The sequence below is a fragment of the Sceloporus undulatus genome, chromosome 1 (assembly GCF_019175285.1).
Source record: "Sceloporus undulatus isolate JIND9_A2432 ecotype Alabama chromosome 1, SceUnd_v1.1, whole genome shotgun sequence".
Lineage (NCBI taxonomy): Eukaryota > Metazoa > Chordata > Lepidosauria > Squamata > Phrynosomatidae > Sceloporus > Sceloporus undulatus.
In genome coordinates, this window is record NC_056522.1 from 67,248,338 (window position 1) to 67,268,028 (window position 19,691).

The 19,691-nt window shown below is 37.9% G+C and overlaps 1 protein-coding gene across 4 annotated transcripts in view; it reads right to left on the reverse strand.

The window, feature by feature from the left end:
- Positions 1–19,691, reverse strand: part of RYR2 (ryanodine receptor 2) — a 406,736-nt gene that overhangs the window by 279,331 nt on the left and 107,714 nt on the right. For all 4 annotated transcript variants that reach the window (XM_042470214.1, XM_042470205.1, XM_042470232.1 and 1 more), the window contains exon 3: positions 8,579–8,683. In XM_042470214.1, coding sequence (XP_042326148.1) covers positions 8,579–8,683 — 105 coding nt within the window. The remainder of the gene's footprint in view (positions 1–8,578; positions 8,684–19,691) is intronic.

The following is a 19,691-nucleotide window of genomic DNA, read 5'->3' on the forward strand; positions in this document are numbered from 1 at the left end:
GATACTCTTGATTTAAAAATATAATCATATTTGCCGTCTCAATTATTTTTAATGGCATTAATCTCTATGTCCAAACAACTTCTGGGGGGAAATACTGTTGTGGGAAACCAATAATGGAATACTACTTAAATTGCTCCAATGTAGTCCAAGATCCTACACTGCACAATGTACTATAAAAGCTTGGTATGTAGAACTCTGCTATGGCTCTCTGTTATAGCTCCTCTCTCCCAACTCACAGGACTCAGTAGAAAGTAGGGGGGAATCTGAGAAGCTTTTTATTATGCCCCATGGCATAGCAAATAGATGGTATCTTCTGCTGAATTCTGCTGCAGTCTCAATAGATGATGTCATCTGTATCTGATTATGGGACATAGCCAGATGATTCTCCAATCCCTCATATTGCCCATCAGCCACAGAATGGCCATTTGAGGGAACTATCACAGCAAAACTGTGAGAACTAGAGAGGCTTTGGTTGTTGCAGATGATGGAAGAGAATGCTAACCTCTGCAACAACTCAAAGAAAGGCATATGGAAGTATAAGGCAGACTTACACTTAGTGGCACTAACAGGATGTCAGTCAATGTGTTTCAATGACCCCAAAGGGTGAAAAAGACACTACTCAAAAGAAATGCTTGGCCAAGTGATTGTAAGTTAGAGCTAGATCCTTTGAATGAAAGTATGCACTTCAGTATAACTATAGGACTATTAAAGACTTATAGGAATAACAACACATGCTCCTTCCCTATAAGGGCAGACCCTGGTCAGACTCTAAGCATAAGGCACCTCACTCAAAATGAAGTGAAGCAATTCCTTCTGTTCAAATCAAAGGCTGCTGATTCTTCAGATCTTCTTACATCCTGTTGTTGCTCTGTACCTTCAAGTTGTTTCTGACTTATAGCAACCCTAAGGAAAATCTATCACAGGGTTTTCTTGGTGCAGTTTGTTCAGCCAGGTTTTGCCTTTGCTTTTCTTTGAGGCTGAGAGAGTATTGCTTGCCCAAATTCACCCAGTTGGTTTCCATGACCAAACAGAGATTCAGTCTCTAGTCTACAGAGTTGAACTATACCACGGTGGCATTATCTTTATATATTTTGTTGTTGTTGCTCTTAAGTTGACTTCAACTCTTGACAACCCAATATAAAAGATATCTCCTCAGCCTCTCTGCAAATTAATCTCATGGTTTTATTCAATCTTCTAACTGGTCTTGATTATATGGAGGCTGTAACTTGAGAGTGACACGGCTAGAAAATACCACACAAAATATTAGGCTGCTTTGGGTTTGTGGTATTTGCACAGCAACATGGATCTGATCTGGTTTTAGCACAATGAAGACAGTCATGGATTATATTCTGAGTTTTACTAGTGAGAATGGATCATAATTCAGTTGGTGCCTTCTTTGCATGGGGATAGATCCAAATTCAATCACTGGCATTTCCTGCTGACATGATCAGGTTAACAAATTGTTGGAATAGTAACAAGCTCTACACTTGATCCATTATAGGGTTAATAACCATTACACGGTTAATGGAGAGCTACCGAGAACACAGATGACCTACAGCTCTAATCAACTTTTGAGCCTTAATAAGACTAGCTTTGTATTGAGCTCTTCCCCCTCTCTCCCTCTTTTGCTCACTCTATTCTTAGCCTTCTTTTACGTTGTTTTATATTTGTTTATATTATGTAGTTTGTATTATTTGCTATTTGCTATTATTATGTTTGCCATTACTACTATGGTTTATTTTGTGTCTTTTGTATATATGGATTTTGTGTGATTTTGTTATATACTGTAGATTGTTTGTTACTCTTTTAAGCATTTACTGTATAGATAAAGCCTTTTTATAATACCTTGTCTCAATTAGTCTCTTTTCAAATCCATTGTTCCAAAAAATTTAGTAGCAGAGGATAGTTGCTTAAAAGAATGGTTGCTTAAAGCAATGGTTGTTTGAGACAATGGTTTGAAAAATGATTTTGTATTTGGAAAGATTTTTCATTGAAACAGAGTTTTTTCTGTGAAGTCGAAAGTTTTCATGGCCAGCATCCATGAACATGGCCACACAGGCTGAAAAACCCACAAAAAAAACTGTAGAGTTTTTTCTTTTGGTAAGTATTTTGAGAAATGTATGGCATTTGTTTTGGTTATGGCTACTGAATAGAGTAGATGGTTTTTAATGATAAGAAAGTTTTAGTTTGCAAACATAATTTTGAATAGTACAAGAATTTTTACTTGGTGAAGTTTTTAAAAATTAAAGAACTCTGTCTGAGGCGATTGTCAGTCCACCACCACCATGAAAAAAACTGGGCTAGCTCAACAAATATTCTGATAGAATTAAAATCACTTCCAGTGTTACTATGTATTTCCTCTTGTAGTATTAATGTGGTAATTTCTACTATTATCTCTTCAGTTTTGTTATGGTTCATCATAACATTTAGAGCTTTTCTAGTATATGACTCAAATACTTTAGGAACAGTTTTATGAATTTTTGGCAGTGTGCACATGAATCCATTTTATGTTCTTCAACAAGGCAAATGAGGCAACACTCATGGCCATTAGAAATGGGTATGTTCTTCTATAAAGTTGGAATCTCTTAATTATAACTACTGTTACGGTTGCCAATTCTAGCCTCATCTGATTACAATAATTATTATTTGTACAGCCAGTCACTGTGGGATGCAGACATCATTTATTTATCCCTGCTGTCTGGCTTGGGAAGTCTTAAACAGGATAATGGTGTCCTAGAGTTTCCACAAGATATTGGCATCAGCTTATAGGATCTTTGCCCATCAGACTGTAGAAATGGAAAAACACGCCAGCAGCATGTGAAGAAAAAAAAGCTGCTATTCTTCAGCATGATCTCTAGGGAAACTGCAGGAAAGAAAAAAAAACATTTTATAAAGTTACACCTCTGAATTACATCCCACAGGTGGTACATAATTGTATTTATGGCAGCCAACACTTAAAGAAGTTTTATACCTTTCGGTGTAACTCTTATTTAAACGTGCTTTTCAAAATCTTGGAAAGTTAGCTATCAGGTAGTATTTCTGCAAGTCAAAAACATGCTATAGAGATTTGAGTCCAGCAACTCTCTTCCTCAATCTGACCCCTGTGAGAGTTTCCTCCAGGGCTCCTAAAATAGTGTCTTTCACAAGCCTCCCTGAAATTAATGAGAGCTCAAATCACTTTCTCTTTTGAAATGGCTGAGTAAGAAAAGCTTTCCTGATGGACTGTGCACATCCTCATTTATTTCTTTTTTGGCATATCAATAATGAATTAATTCCTTATGTCTTTATAGTACCTTGTCAAAGCATTCAATCTCTTTTTAATTTTTCCATATTTTGTTGTGTTACAACCTGAAACTGAAATGAGTTTACTTCACATTGTTAACACTTGATCCACATAAGATGCTAATCACTGTCAAAGTGCCAGCTATTTAGGGCTATCTTGAGAACAAGTAGAAGAACAAGGAAATAGTATAGAGAAGATGGTAAAATATGAACAGGGGACAGAAAGAAGGAAAAGCTATTTAACATATACTTTGCCTCTATCTTTTCCCCAAAGGAAAGCAGAGCCTAAGCTGGTAAAAATGCGAGAAATGATGCAACAGGAGAGCTGAAGCCCAGAATAGGTAGAGGTAGTACAGGAATACCTAGCTACTCTAAATGAATCTAAGGGCCTGAACAGACAGGACAAAATAAACTTGCTTCGGGCCACTGGAGGGATGCTGTTTAAATGACACACACATCTTAAGAGGCCAGAAGCTGAGCCAAAGCAACACTCCAGTCCTTAGGACTGGAGCGTGGCTTTGCTTTGGTTTCCAGTCTCTTAGGATACATGCATCATTTAAACAGCATACTTCCAAAGTGACCCGAAGCAGCTTTGTTTTGGCCTGTGTGTATGAGCCCTATGTTTCTAGGGGTTGATGAATAGCATCCAAGGGTACTAAAGGCACTAGCAGATGTAGGACTGAAAGAGATGGCAACTTCACAACTGCTTCCAGCCAAGTCGGGGACAGGCATCATCTAAATTCCATGCCTCCAAAGCAGACGGAAACTCTTTATTTGGCCTGTCTGTTTCAGATTACATGTTAATCTGTGTACTGTTCCGTTGTTGAAAGGTAAGGCCTCAGGGAGTCTATTTAATTAATGATCCATTGTCTGCTGGGAAATCCCCCTCACCCTTTTTATTTGCATTTAATAGTTCTTGATGTTGATATTTTTCAGGACTGGTAGTCAAACTTTGTTTACTTTAATAGTTTCTTCTTTCCTGTTGAAGTTTTCCAGGTGTTTATGGATTTCAATGGCTACCCTGTGCTTTCTGACCTGATCGTTATTTGCATGGTCCAGAATTTCAGTGTTTTCAAACAGCATTTTATCTCCAGGATGGTTTATAATGTGCTCTGTTACTGGATGACCCAGTCTGCTGTGTCTCCCATGTTCATTGATTTGTGAATGATACTGTGTTTGATGGTCCCTTTGTAGACTTGTCCACAGCTGCATGGTATGCAGTAAACTCCTGCAGCTGTGAGAGGGTCTCTCCTGTCATTCACTAAGTGCAGCATTTGGTGGATTTTCTTGGTCAGTTTGTAGATCATTTGGAAGTTGTGTTTCCTCACCAGTGTCCCTATTCTGTCTGTGACTTATTTGATGTATGGTAAAAATACCTTTCCTTTGGGTGCTTGTTTGTCTTCACTCCTCTGGGTTTTTCTGTGTCTGGCAACCCTTCTGGTGTCTGAGCTGGAGTAACCATTAGCCTGTAGATCCCAGTCCAGGTGCTTCAATTCATTTTCCAGGGAGTGGGGTACACAGATCATTTTTGCCCAATCTGCCAATCTTTTTACTGTGCTTCTTTTTTGTCCTGGGTGTCCTGGGTGATGGTTGGAGTTCTTGTGTAGGTATCTGTCAGTGTGTATAGGTTTTCTGTATACTGTGTGGCCTAAACATTGGTTTGGTTTGCAGATGACCAGGACATCCAAAAATGGCAATGTTTCTTCCTTTAAATGCAAATGAAAACCACTCAGGGTGAGGGGGGTTTCCCAGCATTCAATGGATCATTGATTAAATAGACCCCCCTGAAACCTTGCGATTCAACAACAAAACAATACACAGATTAACATGTAAATCGCTTCCTCTCAACCAATAGTATATATACCCCACTCTCATCCAGACCAGCATTCTCTGAAGATGTCAGTCGCAGCTGCTGGTGAAATGTCAGGGATAAACTCTTCTAGAACATGGCCTCATAACCTGAAAACCCCACAAAAAAAACTATGGATGCCGGCCATGAAAGCCTTCGACTTCAAGCTGGAACATGTTCACAGGAAGGCAACAAAAATGGTAAATAGCTTGGCAATTAAGTTCAATGTGATAGCCTTCTTGAAATATGTGAAAGGATTTCTTGTAAAAGATAGAGCAAGTATGTTTCCCGTCACTCTGCAAACTAAAACACAAACCAATGGATTCAAATGACATGAAAAGAGAATCCACCTGGACATACAAAAAAGTTCTTGACCATAGGAGCTGTCTGATAGTGGTGGGTTGCTTATTAAGGTGGTAGACTTTCCCACATTGGGGGTCTTTAAACAGAGGATAGATGACTCTCTCAGGATTGCTTTAGCTGTGTATTCTTGCATGGCAAGGACTTGGACTAAATGGCCATTGTGATATTTTCAGTTCTATGATTCTGTTATTTAACTGATGAATCTAACTGACAAGATACTTTGAAAAGCAGCCTCTTTTTGTTTCTAGAAAAATCATAGCGAAAGAAAACAGGGCAAACTGTGTATGATGCAAAAGTATGTTTATATAATTGAGTCTGACAAGGTTTACAGCAGGCCTATCATACAAGTCTTTTCTGATTATATTTTGGATAGAAGATACTAAGCAGAAACTATTTAGATGCCTACATATTGATTTAAAGAAAGGAAAAATGGGACTGGTGCTGTCATATGGTAGTTCATCTGAGACTCAGTAAAACAGAAGAGCAGCAAAACTGTGTATGTGCGTGCGTGCATGTGTCCTCATATTGCTTGTTGACTTATGACAACTCCATGAATTTCATAGAGTATCCTTAAGAATGGAATATTTAGAGGTGGTTTTGCCAATTCTTTGCTCTGAAATATAGCTTACAACACCTGGGATTCCCATCTAAGTACTATAAAGAGGTAATATTCCACAGACCTGTGAGTATTACTAGGAGCACTGTATACACAGATTGTCACCCAAGATGGAAACACCCAGATTAATAAAATGCAAGGTAAAAATTAAAAGCTTGTTGTTCTTTGATTGTATCCAAGTGTGACATCCAAGTTTAGAAGGAGCAGATGACCAGTAATTCATCAATAGTAACTCTTTCTGGGTTTAGTTCATACTTTAACCGAACTATCCAACATTCTCTGTGTATTTGCAAACTTCAGCATCTTGGATAGCTCCTTTTCAGTTCAGACTAAAATGCAGAGTAGATTCAGTACTTCAACAATATGAAAATCGTCAACTACCACTGTTTGGTATCCTTGAATATCATGAATGCCATTATGAACAGCCAGTTCATGAGTTTCCATATCTATTTCTGTTCCTTCCATTTCTTAATATAACCACTACCAGATCTTTCAAACCCAATTCTACATTCTCTTACTGGCCCTTATATGTAGGTCAGGGGGTAGGGAGACAACATTTTTCAATCTGTACCCTCCCATGTTTTTCCACTAGTTCTTCCATTTTTTTCTTGATGGGAAAAGTATCACTTAAGAAAGAAAATGTGGAATATCTCCACAGTGTTTGAATTTTTAGCACCAGGATTATCCAGCTGTAGTACTATGGTCAAGGTAAAGAAAGTTCTTTTAAAAAAAGAAAAGAAAAAGAAACAAGGAGTATTGAACTATAATCATTTAAATTTCTTCCTGAAGATAAAGACTCTTCAGAGCAGGAATTCTAATGAGAAAAAGTATGTCAAGCCCAGGCTGAGAAGGCATTTTGAAACTACCTGAAATTAATTAGAATCAACCAGTGGCTGAAATATCAAGACCTAGTAACAAGTATAGTCAGCACAATATTGGTATGATCTAATCTTTCTACTTCTGTTTCAAGGTGAGTAGTAGCCTTTCATTCTAACTGACACTTTGCACTTGTTTTGGAGAGCAGTAGTATGTAATAGTCGGTCCACCTAGTTACAAACACATCAATACAGATTCAAATAATTTCTCATCAGTACAGATTTAAGAACTCAAAACTTTTTCAAGCAGCTGAAATTCCAACCACTCAATTTCTCACCAGTTTTATATAGTACAAATTAATTAAGGGACACTTATAATGTAAAGCAAAGCAAATTCTATTTTTAAAATTAAAAAAATGTAAAATCTTAGTGACCATTTCTACATCTTTCAGTGATAAAGCATTCCTACTTCAGACACATATTTCTCTACTTTTAACTAGCAAATTATTCTATGGTCAGTTTCATTTAGGGGACAATGATATAGTTATTTGTTTCTTAATCTATTTTAGTCTTCTATATTACATTATTTGGAATAAGAATGACCCTTAAAGAGCATATGCTTGTGCAAGAGTTGTTCTAAATCTTGCAGTTGTATTGACTGATTGACTAATTGAATTTTTATTCTTCCTTTCTCCCAAGAAGAGATTCAAGACAGCAGATTGCAACAGCAGATTGTTACTTCTTATATTATAAGGCAAAAGCACAACCTGCCAGAACGCATTTATCACTGAAAAGGAAAGATTTATGCAATATGACACCTGGCACTGAACAATTAACTTAATACCACCATCAAGGAACCAAGACAATATTTGAGAAAACAAAATTTAATAACTAATAACAGTTGAGAAAAATATTATATTCACGCATCCCTCCCAGTTTGTGGACTTGAGATCCATGGTTTTGGTACTTCGTGGACGACAAGCGGTGAGGCATAAAATGGGGTGCACGCCCGGGGTGCACATGCAGCAGCACGCACGGGAGAGTGCCCCCATTATAACCAATGCGGCCTGAATATCTGCAATATTTTCAATTAGCAGGGGAGGATCCAGAACAGATCCCCTGTGAATCAGAAGGGACAAGTGTACATGGTTCTGTATTACACACTATAGAGACATATATAAAATACAAAATGCAAGGGAAAGTTTAGAGATTAAAGAGAAGAATGTCATAACTAAACGTGGAAAGCATTCAAATATCAAATGAACATAACTCATTTCTAAGACCAAGGTTTCCAATATGTCCTGCATTTTTAAAATATATTGAAAAAAGTATTTTAAAAATAAATTGTTCTGAAATCATTTTGTTGGCCTATAAACATGATTGAGATAGAAAGAGACTGGTGAGAGACAGAGAGAAAACTAGTCTGGTTTTCAGTTTGTCCTGTAGCTTTTGTCACATTATTGTAGGATTTACATTTGTTGGAATTAAAACTTAAATGATTTACAGAGATTCACAGAGATGCTCTACCCCAAAGGCTGACATTTCAGCAAAAGCATGGAATACTACAACTCTTCAAATAAATTCCAAAATCAGTAGTTGAGAATGACACATTAACTTCCAATCTAATTAAAAGGTAAAAACATCACAACTCACCCCTTCTGCTTTTTCCTCTGTATTAGCCAACATTTCCTGGAGAGCCCTCACCGACAAAGATTGTTCCAGCACAAAATTGCAGATGGAGAGATCCGGAGGAACATTCTGATTTTTAAAAGATGATAAAGAAAGCATTGAATGAAGCATTTCATATAACTGAAAATACAATTTTATGTCTACAGCAGTGGGACCTATTGCCAGGTGAATGTCCATAAGATTGTAGCCTTAACTATTGATATATTCTTTATTTACACTGTGATCCTAATTATACTTAGTCAAAAGTATATTCTTTCAAATCCAGCAGAATAACTCTATAAACATTTAGGATCACCACCTCAGTTAGTCTCTGTTGATCAAGTCCATAAAGCCAAGTGAAGAAACAATAAGCATAAAGAAAATATGAAAACATAAGCTACTCTGTTAATTTCAAAAGCATTCTCATTAATTGAATCAATTATCATAAAGGAATAGTTGCTGCAACATTCCTAACGAGTATGTCTGCTGTCAAGAGAGAGGCACAGCAAAACAGACAGACAAAATGTCCTTATCCAGAGAACAAAGATATAGCAAAGAACCTCACTACTTATTCAAGAGAACATCTTGACAATCATAATGAGGATTGAAAAGATATCTTGCGTAAGTTTCCATTGGCACAAACTGTGATTGCAAAAAGCATAGCTACAAAAGAGTTCCCACAGTTATTTATCATTTAATACACACTGGCAACACACTGGCATAATGATAAACTAGTTCTTCTGCAGAAACACTCTAATGCTATGTTCAGGAGATTCATTAGTGAGTTCTAAATCCCTTACCAAACTACAAATCCTAGCTTTCCATAGGAGCCATGACTGTTAAAGTGGTGTCAAGTTGTTATAGTATGGATACATCCTAAGATGAAGTGCAAATAATAATTTGTGTACAATGATGAATATATTTTTGAACGCACATCAGTAACAAGTATTTCTACAAGATTTATTTCTGAATAATGTCTTTCAGCATTTTACCTTTATACCACCTACTCAAACCTAATTAATTTCGCTTTCTTTAACACTTTACATTGAATGCGAAGGGATCTTGCAACACTGCCTTTGAAAATTTGTCTGAATTATGTTAAACAAATACACAGCTCTAGAGAGTATGCTAAGACATTAAACAAGGGTTTAGAAGTACAGGAATGAGATAGGCAGAGGATAGAGGATCCTGCTGGGATGACAAAAAGATAAAATATTTTTTTCTGATTATTCCAAAGTGGCAAAATTATTTCCAATGAGGTATATTTGCAATTTCAGTCTAAAATAAAACCTGGACTAAACATCTGAGCCTTCAGTATTAAAGATGAAGGCTAGAAACATAAACATATTTGACAGTCCCACTAGACTGACTGCAAGGAAACCTACTTAAGAGTTCAACTAGGTGTCTGTCCACACTGACAAAAAAATGCAGTTTCACCCCATTTTGAGCCTCACTTGTTTATAAAATGCACAAGGCAGAAAGAGTGAAACCAGGACAAAGCCTCATTCTGGGATGAAAAATGAAATAAAATAAAGCCCTTTTGCCCTCTAACTTGAAAAGTACTGCAAAAGTGCATAAACAGAACAATGTGAATACAAGAATGCCAGAAGGTCCAGGCACTTTAGACAAGCAGTCTGGAGCATGAGCCCAATGGGCCTGGTAAGCCACCAGTGCACTGCTTGCCATACTTTTTTTCTTTTGTCAAGCATACAGGTGCACAAGTTGCCTGATGCACCATTGATCCATCACACCAGCAAGCTATAACACACCCCATGAAGCAAAATTACAAGAAACAAGGCAGGTTGCCAATAATGCAATATATGTAATTAAAACAGACACAAACTAGCCAGTCTAACAAGGGGTCATGGGGTAAAGAGGGCATGTATTGGGGGCCTCTATGCATGACAGGTGGCTGTCAGACTGAGCTGGAAGAGGGCACAGCTGTGGTAAATCTGCTTCATCTTCAGAAGCCAAATTCTCATTGGGCAGTATAAAAGGTTCCATGTTGGGAGAAAGGCAAGGCATCAATAAAAGTTAAAGTAAAATAATAACATTGGCCTGTTACAGACTGCCAAAATAAAGCTGCTTCAAGTCTCTTTGGAGGTATGCTGTTTAAATGATGTATGCACCCTAAGAATCCAGAAGCTGCACTCCAGTGCTTAGGAATAGAGTGTGGCTTTGGCGCGACCTCTGGACTCTTAGGACCCATGCATCATTTAAATAGCATACCTCCAAAGAGACCCGAAGCAGCTTTATTTTGGCAGTCTGTAACAGGCCATAGTCATTTTTAGCTGCAAACGCAGTTGTGGACCACTGCAGGGGATACAGAGTAAACTGGTGTCTGCTTCAGCTCCTTACTCCACCCTAGAAACAGCTGAGTGAAGACATGAGATTGGAATGAAAAGAAAGAGGATACTGAAAGACACAATTGGCTAGTAAACTTGATAGGAGCACTGCCTGATGCAGCATGTTCTTGTACACCCCCCTCATCCATTTTAATACCTTAGATTGAATCTTACAAATACTCTTTTTAAAAAAATAAAAGTACCTTCCTTCAAGATCTATCTATCAAACATTTTCTTCTTGTTATATAATTTATATGTTGCTCTTCAAAAGGCAATGGATGCTCCTGCTTTCTCTTCTAGTGGTAACAAGTCTGTATGTCTGTGTATACATGCATGCTCAAATGCACCTTCAAGTGGTGTATGGCCACTCCATTAATTTAATAGGATTTTCTTAGCCAAGGAATACTTAAGAGGTGGTTTTCATAGTTTCTTGCTTTGAAATATAGCCTATAGCACCTGGAATTCACTGGCAGTCTCCCATCCAAGTACTAACAAGGGCTGACCCTGCTTAGCTTCCAAGTTCAGACAAGGTCTGGTGCCTTTAGGGTATTAATCACTAGCTCCATCTTTAGGGTATTTAGGTGCACAGTAACAAAAATATAGCCAACCAGTTTCCAGGTGTGCAACATAACACCAGCATCAAGGCAGAGTCAGGGCATGCAGCGTGCAGTCACCACATCCCCACTCCACCCCAATGCTGGCGTTTCTAGCTGGTCTGTTTTGCCCCTAACTTACTAGAATGTAAGACTTCTCTAAGGCACTGATATAGAAAAGTCAGATAAATGTGACTGAAATCTTTTGAGTATATGCAGGAGAAAAGAAACCAAAGGGCCCTATAGTATAGACTCACCAGGGGAGTAAAATAGTAATGCACAAAGATTTATATACCTGTAAACTTATAAATCAGACACAAGAAAGCTGAATAGGAATTTTTGGCTAGCATCCATTAGGCTATCAAGTGGTATGTCTGTGAAATATTCTTCTGATTGAAGAGGGGGAAACAACACTTAAAAGCCTATTAGATGGCCAAGCATTTTGTTGTGTTTCTAGTTTGCCCTCACCCAGACCTTGAGATTCTAAGCAGTTAACAAGTGTGTATGCACAGTGAACTGTTAAATCAAGACTTCATTAATATCCTCTCACAGTAGCAGGTTTATCCTGTCTATTGAAGTCTAACCCAATTAATTTTAGAAGAGCTCTTATACTGCCTGATAAAAGGTGCTTAATCTCAAACTGGGGTTTAGTATTTTAGTATAATTTGTACAGTTTGTGATACAATCGTATGCATAGCCTGTGCTTCCGTAATTTAATGCCCTAAAACCAGTACTTACAAAAGTATGCAGTATAGCCAGCAAAGATTCAAAAATAGATTTGATGCATAAAGATACAGCATGTCTTCTGTAAAGTTTCTTAGTCTCTGTGTTTTAATGGAGCCTGTCATACCCTATTTGTTAGAAAGAATCTCTTTATATTCAGCAGATGGTTATTACAACCATGCAAAGCTCAAACAAGATATTCAGAATTAAGGTATATTTATATGCATTGCATTATTTAGTTACTGAAAAAGTACATTTTCCTTGGATAACAAATCATCCCTAGCAACGCACTCCTGGTGATAAATAAAGCTCATTTCTCTTGATTAATTCAGGTTCAGAAAGGAATCTGGCAGCTTTCCTTCTGATGTTTAGAACAGGGGGAGGAATCTCTGTCCACCCACACACAGCTCAGAGATTCTGTTTCCCAAATGCAGAGAGCGGAAAGCTTACCTATCAGTTTCAAATCATAACTAGGAACTGCAGTTCATTTCTCACATTACTTGACACCAACATAGAATCTTTCTATAATGGAATACCCTTTTGCTTCCTGTCAGTCTTTTTCAACTAAAAATTACTTGGCATTTACTTCATAAAGTATTAGGCACTGATATGTAGAAAATATTATTTCAGAAAGCTGCAAAGGCACTGCTAAATCACACTTATATTGCAATCCCATATACCCATATACTCAAGTCTTGGTGAGTTCAATGGGATTTATTCCCAGACTATAGTAAACCAGGGGTATTTAGAATTCTCTGCATATTTTATATACGTAACATAGGCATGTAGACCAGCGGAGGGCAGTTGTCAGGCTGTCTTGATCTACTGGGCCCCAAAGACATACAACAAGGGGAAAACATTATGAATCCAGGCATCTGTTCTGAGAACTATAACTGAATGGAGATCACAGTGTTTCCATGCTACTCCTGGTTTATCTCAAGTTGTTAGCTTACCTGCTTACCCTTGATATCTATAGTTACAAAGTGGCCAGCACCAATGATTGTATGGCTTTATTCTAATATGTAAACTTGTATTTTAGAGAACTCTCAAATTCTAATCATTTGCAATTTTTATTTTATTTTGCTATTTTTTTTAATGGCACCTAGCAAAATGTGGGCACATCACCAAATTTATGCTTCTACCAAAATGGGCAGTGTTTTCACTGTGATTTGGCGGGACAATGCTACAAACAGATTGCTGGACTAGATGGAGACATATGAGTTGCCCAAGACCCCAGCTGAGTACCAGAAAAAGTCTGGGTCTGAGCCACATATAGCAGACTTCATATTTGACCCAACGTTTACTACTTCAGGAGGGGTGGGGGGAAACCCACTGATTTCACAGAAGGAAAACTGCTGAGGCTGTGTGATGAGTAAGTTATATAAGAAACATTAAGGTATAGTGAGATTTGAGTCTACAAGTCTCTCTCCTCTGATACTACTTTTGTCTTTCTTCTATAGAATATTTCATAGAGGGTGATCCATTTAAGAACCTGACAGTGCCTCTTCAGGATTTCAGGCATGATTTTTCCCTTGCTCTTCCTGCAGAAGACAGTATTGTACCTTGGATATATAAATCATGTATTTATCCCTGGGCTATAGCCCTTCCCATCTGAACTGGATTTCTCAGGAGTTTATCACATGGAATTTCACTTAATTTCAAATGAAAAGAAAGTGAGGCCAGAATGTATTCACGTGAATTCGCTAGTTCAGCGAATTTACGTGAATTTGAATTGCATTCAAACTGACTTCCCATTGCCCGAAAATAGCTTGCCATTGCCTGATATTGCATGTGGTAGTCTATCACACAATAACTTGAAACCCCATGATTGCATTCAGATTGCCATTGGATTATACTTCCAATTTCCCTTGTCTGATAAACTCCTCTGTCACCTCCCCTTCAATAAATATATTCTTAAATTAGCTCCCCATTGCCCACATAGATCATCCCATATACATTCTTCAATTACTTTACTCCTCACACCTAAACTCCTGTTGCATCACCTAAATTTCTCCCTAATTCCTACCCTTACTAGCTCCAATAAAGTCTCTTTTAATGGCCTGTATCACTACTTCAAAGTCACCTCCATGTAAATATCTTTTAATTATCCCAAATTAATATTTTACGAAGATCATCTCTAAGTCATTTCCCATTAAAATCATTAACAACACAGATCTGACCCAAATCAATTCCTCTTCCCTTGCCTCAATGCATTCATTTCTCTTGTTTCCAACGCAATAGTTTTTTCCCCAACTCATAACATTTAATTTTACCAGAGGTATAAGCCAAACAGGACTTTACCCCAGACTGTCCAAGTTAAAATAGGACAACCTAATTATCATTCTTCTAAACAATTTAATTTAACCCTTTTATTTCTAATGTTCAAATCATAGCTTCTAGAAATTACTTTTTTAAAACCATCAGCAACATATTTCTGAATGCTGAATTGATTTTGTAAGTGATACCATGTGCTTAAAGCTTGTTCAGGATCATTGCACCGACCATAGAAGACGCCTCAATCAGATGATAAATAATCCAAATGAGCTATTATAGTCCATCGAATAAACTGAAGTACTTTAAGAAAGCTGTAATTAAGTATGTACACAAATGCCTGCAGTAGATTATGATCTTGTTTATAGCCTAATGCAACACAGGCCAACTCAAAAAAAAAAAAAAAAAGTCCTATGGTTTTCCCCTGGGGTTTTTATTTTCAATGGTGGATAAAACCTTTTAATGGGCTAACAAATCCTAACACTACATGTATTTATGCTGAATTTTAAAAAGCTTTTTAGATGCTGGTAAAATGTTGCCTTTTATTTTGTCTCTTTCCTAGGCATCACTAGAGGGATGCAGGAGGTACGGACCACACCAGGTGACACTCTAAGGGGGGGGGGTGACACCACTGCTCCCCAAACACCTACCTTTTGGCAGAAACAGGCTGTGGCGTTCACCTGCTTCCCTTTAAAATGCTTTAAGAGATGGTCGGAGTGGGGTTAAGCTCAGTGGGAGGAGAACTAGAGGCCCCAGAATTTTTTTTAAATTAAAATGTCAAATGTCAAAATTTGAATTTTTAAAAAACGTTTTGAAAAATTTGAATTTTTTAAAAATATTATTTTTAAATTTTCTTTAAAAGCATCACATTTTGATCACATTTTCACTATGTATATGTAAATACGTTTAGGTTGTGCACATGATATTGTAATTTGAAGGTAAAATTTTAATTTTGCTGGTTATATCACAACTATTATCATTATATTCAGTGGTATATGAGAACTAGGATTTACAAATAGCATTCATGCAAAATAGCATTACTAAGGAATTTGTATAGTGTGAAATGAGAGGAGGTCAATTTGGGGGGGGGGGTTGACACCATGAATTACCACATCAGGTGATACCAACCCTAGTGATGCCACTGTTCCTAGTGATGCCCAGCCGTTCCTAAACAGCTTTCCCATTTGACTGACTGTGCTTAATTTTATGTGCTCACTTTGTTAGCTTAAACAAATAGTAGAGAAAAAAAATCTTGAATGAATGAATACTATGTTCCACACATTGATTTAGCAGAGCTCCTTACATACCCATAGATATGGGTACGCCTGAGAGACCTAGAAATTGGAGGCACTTCGTTGCAGTGGTTCCGCTCCTTCCTCTCGGGAAGGTTCCAGAGGGTGATGCTCAGGGACAGAACTTAATTGTGGTGTTCCTCAAGGTGCCATCTTGTCCCCGATGCTATTTAACATTTATATGAAGCTGCTGGGAGAAATCATCTGTGGATATGGGGCTGGGTGTTATCAGTACGCTGATGACACCCAAATATATTTCTCCATGTTCCGGTCATCAGCGACAACGACAGATGGCATCTCTCCCCTCAACCAGAGTCTTCAGGCAGTAATGGATTGGATGAGGGAAAACAAGCTCAAGTTGAAACAGAGGTACTTACAGTGGGGGGGGCCCAAACCAGGTATTGGGCTGCAACCTCCAGTCCTAGAGGGGCTCACGTTCTCCTCGAAGGACTGTGTTCGCAGTCTGGGGGTGCTTCCTGACTCGTTGCTTCAGATGAGGAATCGGGTGAATGCAACAGTCAAGAGCGCCTGTTATCAGCTTCAGCTGATACGCCAGCTGCACCCTTTCCTGGAGCGGGGTGACCTCAAAACCATAGTACATGCGCTGGTAACCTCAAGACTTGATTTTTGCAATGCATTGTACATGGGGCTCCTCTTGTGCCTAGTCCCGAAACTCCAGTTGGTACAGAATATGGCAGCCAGGTTGGTCACAGGAACAGCAAGGAGTGACCATATAACACCAATACTGAAGTCACTCCACTGGCTGCCTATCAGTTTCCGGGCACAGTACAAGGTGTTGGTTATCACCTTTAGAGCCCTACATGGCTTGGGCCCAACCTATCTAAGGGATCACATCCTTCCATATAATCCGCCTCGTACACTCAGGTCCCCTCAGAGGAATTTACTACAGCCTTTAAAGACCAGATTGACGGCAACCTCCCAGAGGACATTTTCTGCAGCCGCTCCCAATTTATGGAATGGCCTGCCGGATGAGATCTGTCAAATTACCAATCTAGAGAGCTTTAAAAAAGCTATTAAGATGGATCTCTTCCAGCAGGCCTTCCTGGAATAAAATACTCGGCCACAAATAAGTCCTCCCATCTATCGAACTCTGCCCATGGTTTTTATTTGGATTATTCAGATTTTAGCATGTTAGTTTTAATCTTCTAGTGTTTAATCTTGTTTTAAGGGGGAGAAATTGTGTATATATGAATGTGTTTTAGTCTGTTGTATGCTGCTTTGATTGCTTGGCAAAAAGCGGGATAAAAATAAAAAATTTATTATATAAATTTTATTATTATATGTTCAAACGTCTCTCATGACGTCCAGTGCATATTGGACATATTCCCACTACACTAAGCAGGCTGGAAAAAGCTAAGAATATTCAACATGCACAAATAATATAAATAATAGCTATTTTAATTCATTTTTAAAGTCCCACATGGTTCAGTTCCTGTCATAATGTAGTTACTATTTAGTGATCAATACACTTAAGCCACAGTTTGAAATAATGGATGGATCTCCACTGGCTACTCCCAGAGTACTCTGGCCCTGATGCTGCCCAGAGTTCCCCTCATTACCTACACACTCCAGAGCAACACCAGGCAGCTATCTACATATGCACCCATTTGTGCAACCCAGCACTGATGATGATCATGATGATGAGTCGCTCCCTCTGAAGTAAAAAAACAGGGAACCCAGCATCACTCATGGCTGGTTGGCTCATTGTGACCTCAGAGAAAGCAACATGCACCAGCAATGGCAGCGTCAGGCAGCACAGTGGGATGTGCATAAAGACAGTTGCTCAGTGCCACTCCCGAGTGCTGAGAATTTTCCTAGAAAATTTGGAACCAATGGAGAGGTTTTTTAAACATGGTTTAAAGGAGGGATGGCATAGGTTTGATGTGGGACTGGCCTTCCCTTGTGGATACAGTCCTCAATCCAATTGGGGCTTGTTCTGTTCTTTAGTTTTTCCTCCTTTGGATTCTTCCTGTTTTCTATGTTTCTTTAATACTTTCTCAATCATACCATTATCTGTTTATTAATGTTTCCAAAGTACATTCTTTTCTGTCTAATGATACAATAATCAATCCTAGTTTCAATATTAATGCTATCTTGTTTGTCTTCCTTTATCCCATTTTAAACTATTCCTCACTTCGTATAGTGATTCCATTTTACTCTTTGTTCATCTTGTCCATAAATATGACCACTAGTTAAAAGAAACATTTTCTACAACAGGAAAATTGTGCCTTTTAAATACAGTTTCTTCCTAGTTTTTTATAGAGATATCAAATCAGTTTAAAAATGTGATTTATATAAAGATTGATGGCATGGTAAAGATACTGTAGACCCAAAGAAATGATTTAATAATGAGATATTTGTTTAATAAATACCATCTCTCACCACTTGAGGGCACATCCAAACAATATAATCAGTGGGTATAACACAACTTATATGACAAATCAATCTGTGGTACTTTCCTATACTCAGATATAATGAGAGAATTAAGCCAAAGTTTATTTTCCATATAGGTAGTGAAACAAACAGGAGCCCATAGTATAATTTAAAATTAGGATTTTTTTTTCTATGATAAAATGTTTATGGTATTTACACCAAGCTCAGGAAAACAATTGTTAAAATCTGAGTGAGGGATGGACTGTTGCCATTGACATATGCAATGGGGAGAGACATGATAGAAAACATTTTTAAAAAAACACATTAAATATTTACTCTTCCAGGATGATGAGTGAAATACTTTTTAAAGCAATGTTTCAAAATAATATTGTTGCATTCAATTCAGGCTGCAGATCAGATAAAAGAGGGCCACACTGTCTAAAACAATTGTAAATATAATCACAGGACCCTGGAAGAGTGACTCATATAAAACTAAATGCATGGCATGTGATAACATCTTGAGTTCAGCTGCAGGGATTTTTGCTGTAACATTTTATAATTTAATAAGGATGAATGGGAACACTTTGCCAATAAACACAGTTTACACCAGTAGAAAAACTGTGTTGTAAAAAATATTTTATATAGTTCCAGATGCCACTCATCAGATTAAAAAGGGGAGGTTAGTTTGTGATGACTGCTGTTCTTTAATAACCTTGTAACAGCTGCAACATTGCTTATGGAAATTGGTAGTGGAAAAATTCAAGTGTGGATTTGTAAAAATTCATGGGTAAAATCATAGGGAATAAAGAGAATAGAGATTAGGTTGCAGTTGGGTTGGAAACAATAGGGTGATGCCTAAATTGTTTATCTGAGATGGGAGTCACCATAGATAAAATCAGCTCAGAAATGCTGTAACAAGTACACATGCTTGAAGGGAAAAAATGAAAAAATATATATAATAACAGCAGCATGCATAGTGTATGCAAGAAAATGGAAAAATTATGATAATCCTACCATTGAAGATTGGCTGGTTAAATTATATGATAAATTGACAGGACTGATCAAAGAGGGTAAAATCATAGAATCATAGAATCATTGAGCTGGAAGAGACCGCAAGGGCCATCCAGTCCAACCGCCTGCCATGCAGGAAATCCAGATCAAAGCATCCCCGACAGATGGCCATCCAGCCTCCATTTGAAGACCTCCAAGGAGCGAGACTCCACTACATTCCGAGGAAGTGTGTTCCACTGTCAAACAGCCCTTACTGTCAGGAAGTTCCTCCTAATGTTGAGGTGAAATCTCTTTTCCTGCAGCTTGCATCCATTCTCTGGAGCAGCAGAAAACAAGGTTGCTCCCTCCTCAATATGACATCCCTTCAAATATTTGAACAGGGCTATCATATCACCTCTCAACCTTCTTTTCTCCAGGCTAAACATACCCAGCTCCCTAAGGCGTTCCTCATAGGGCTTGGTTTCCAGAC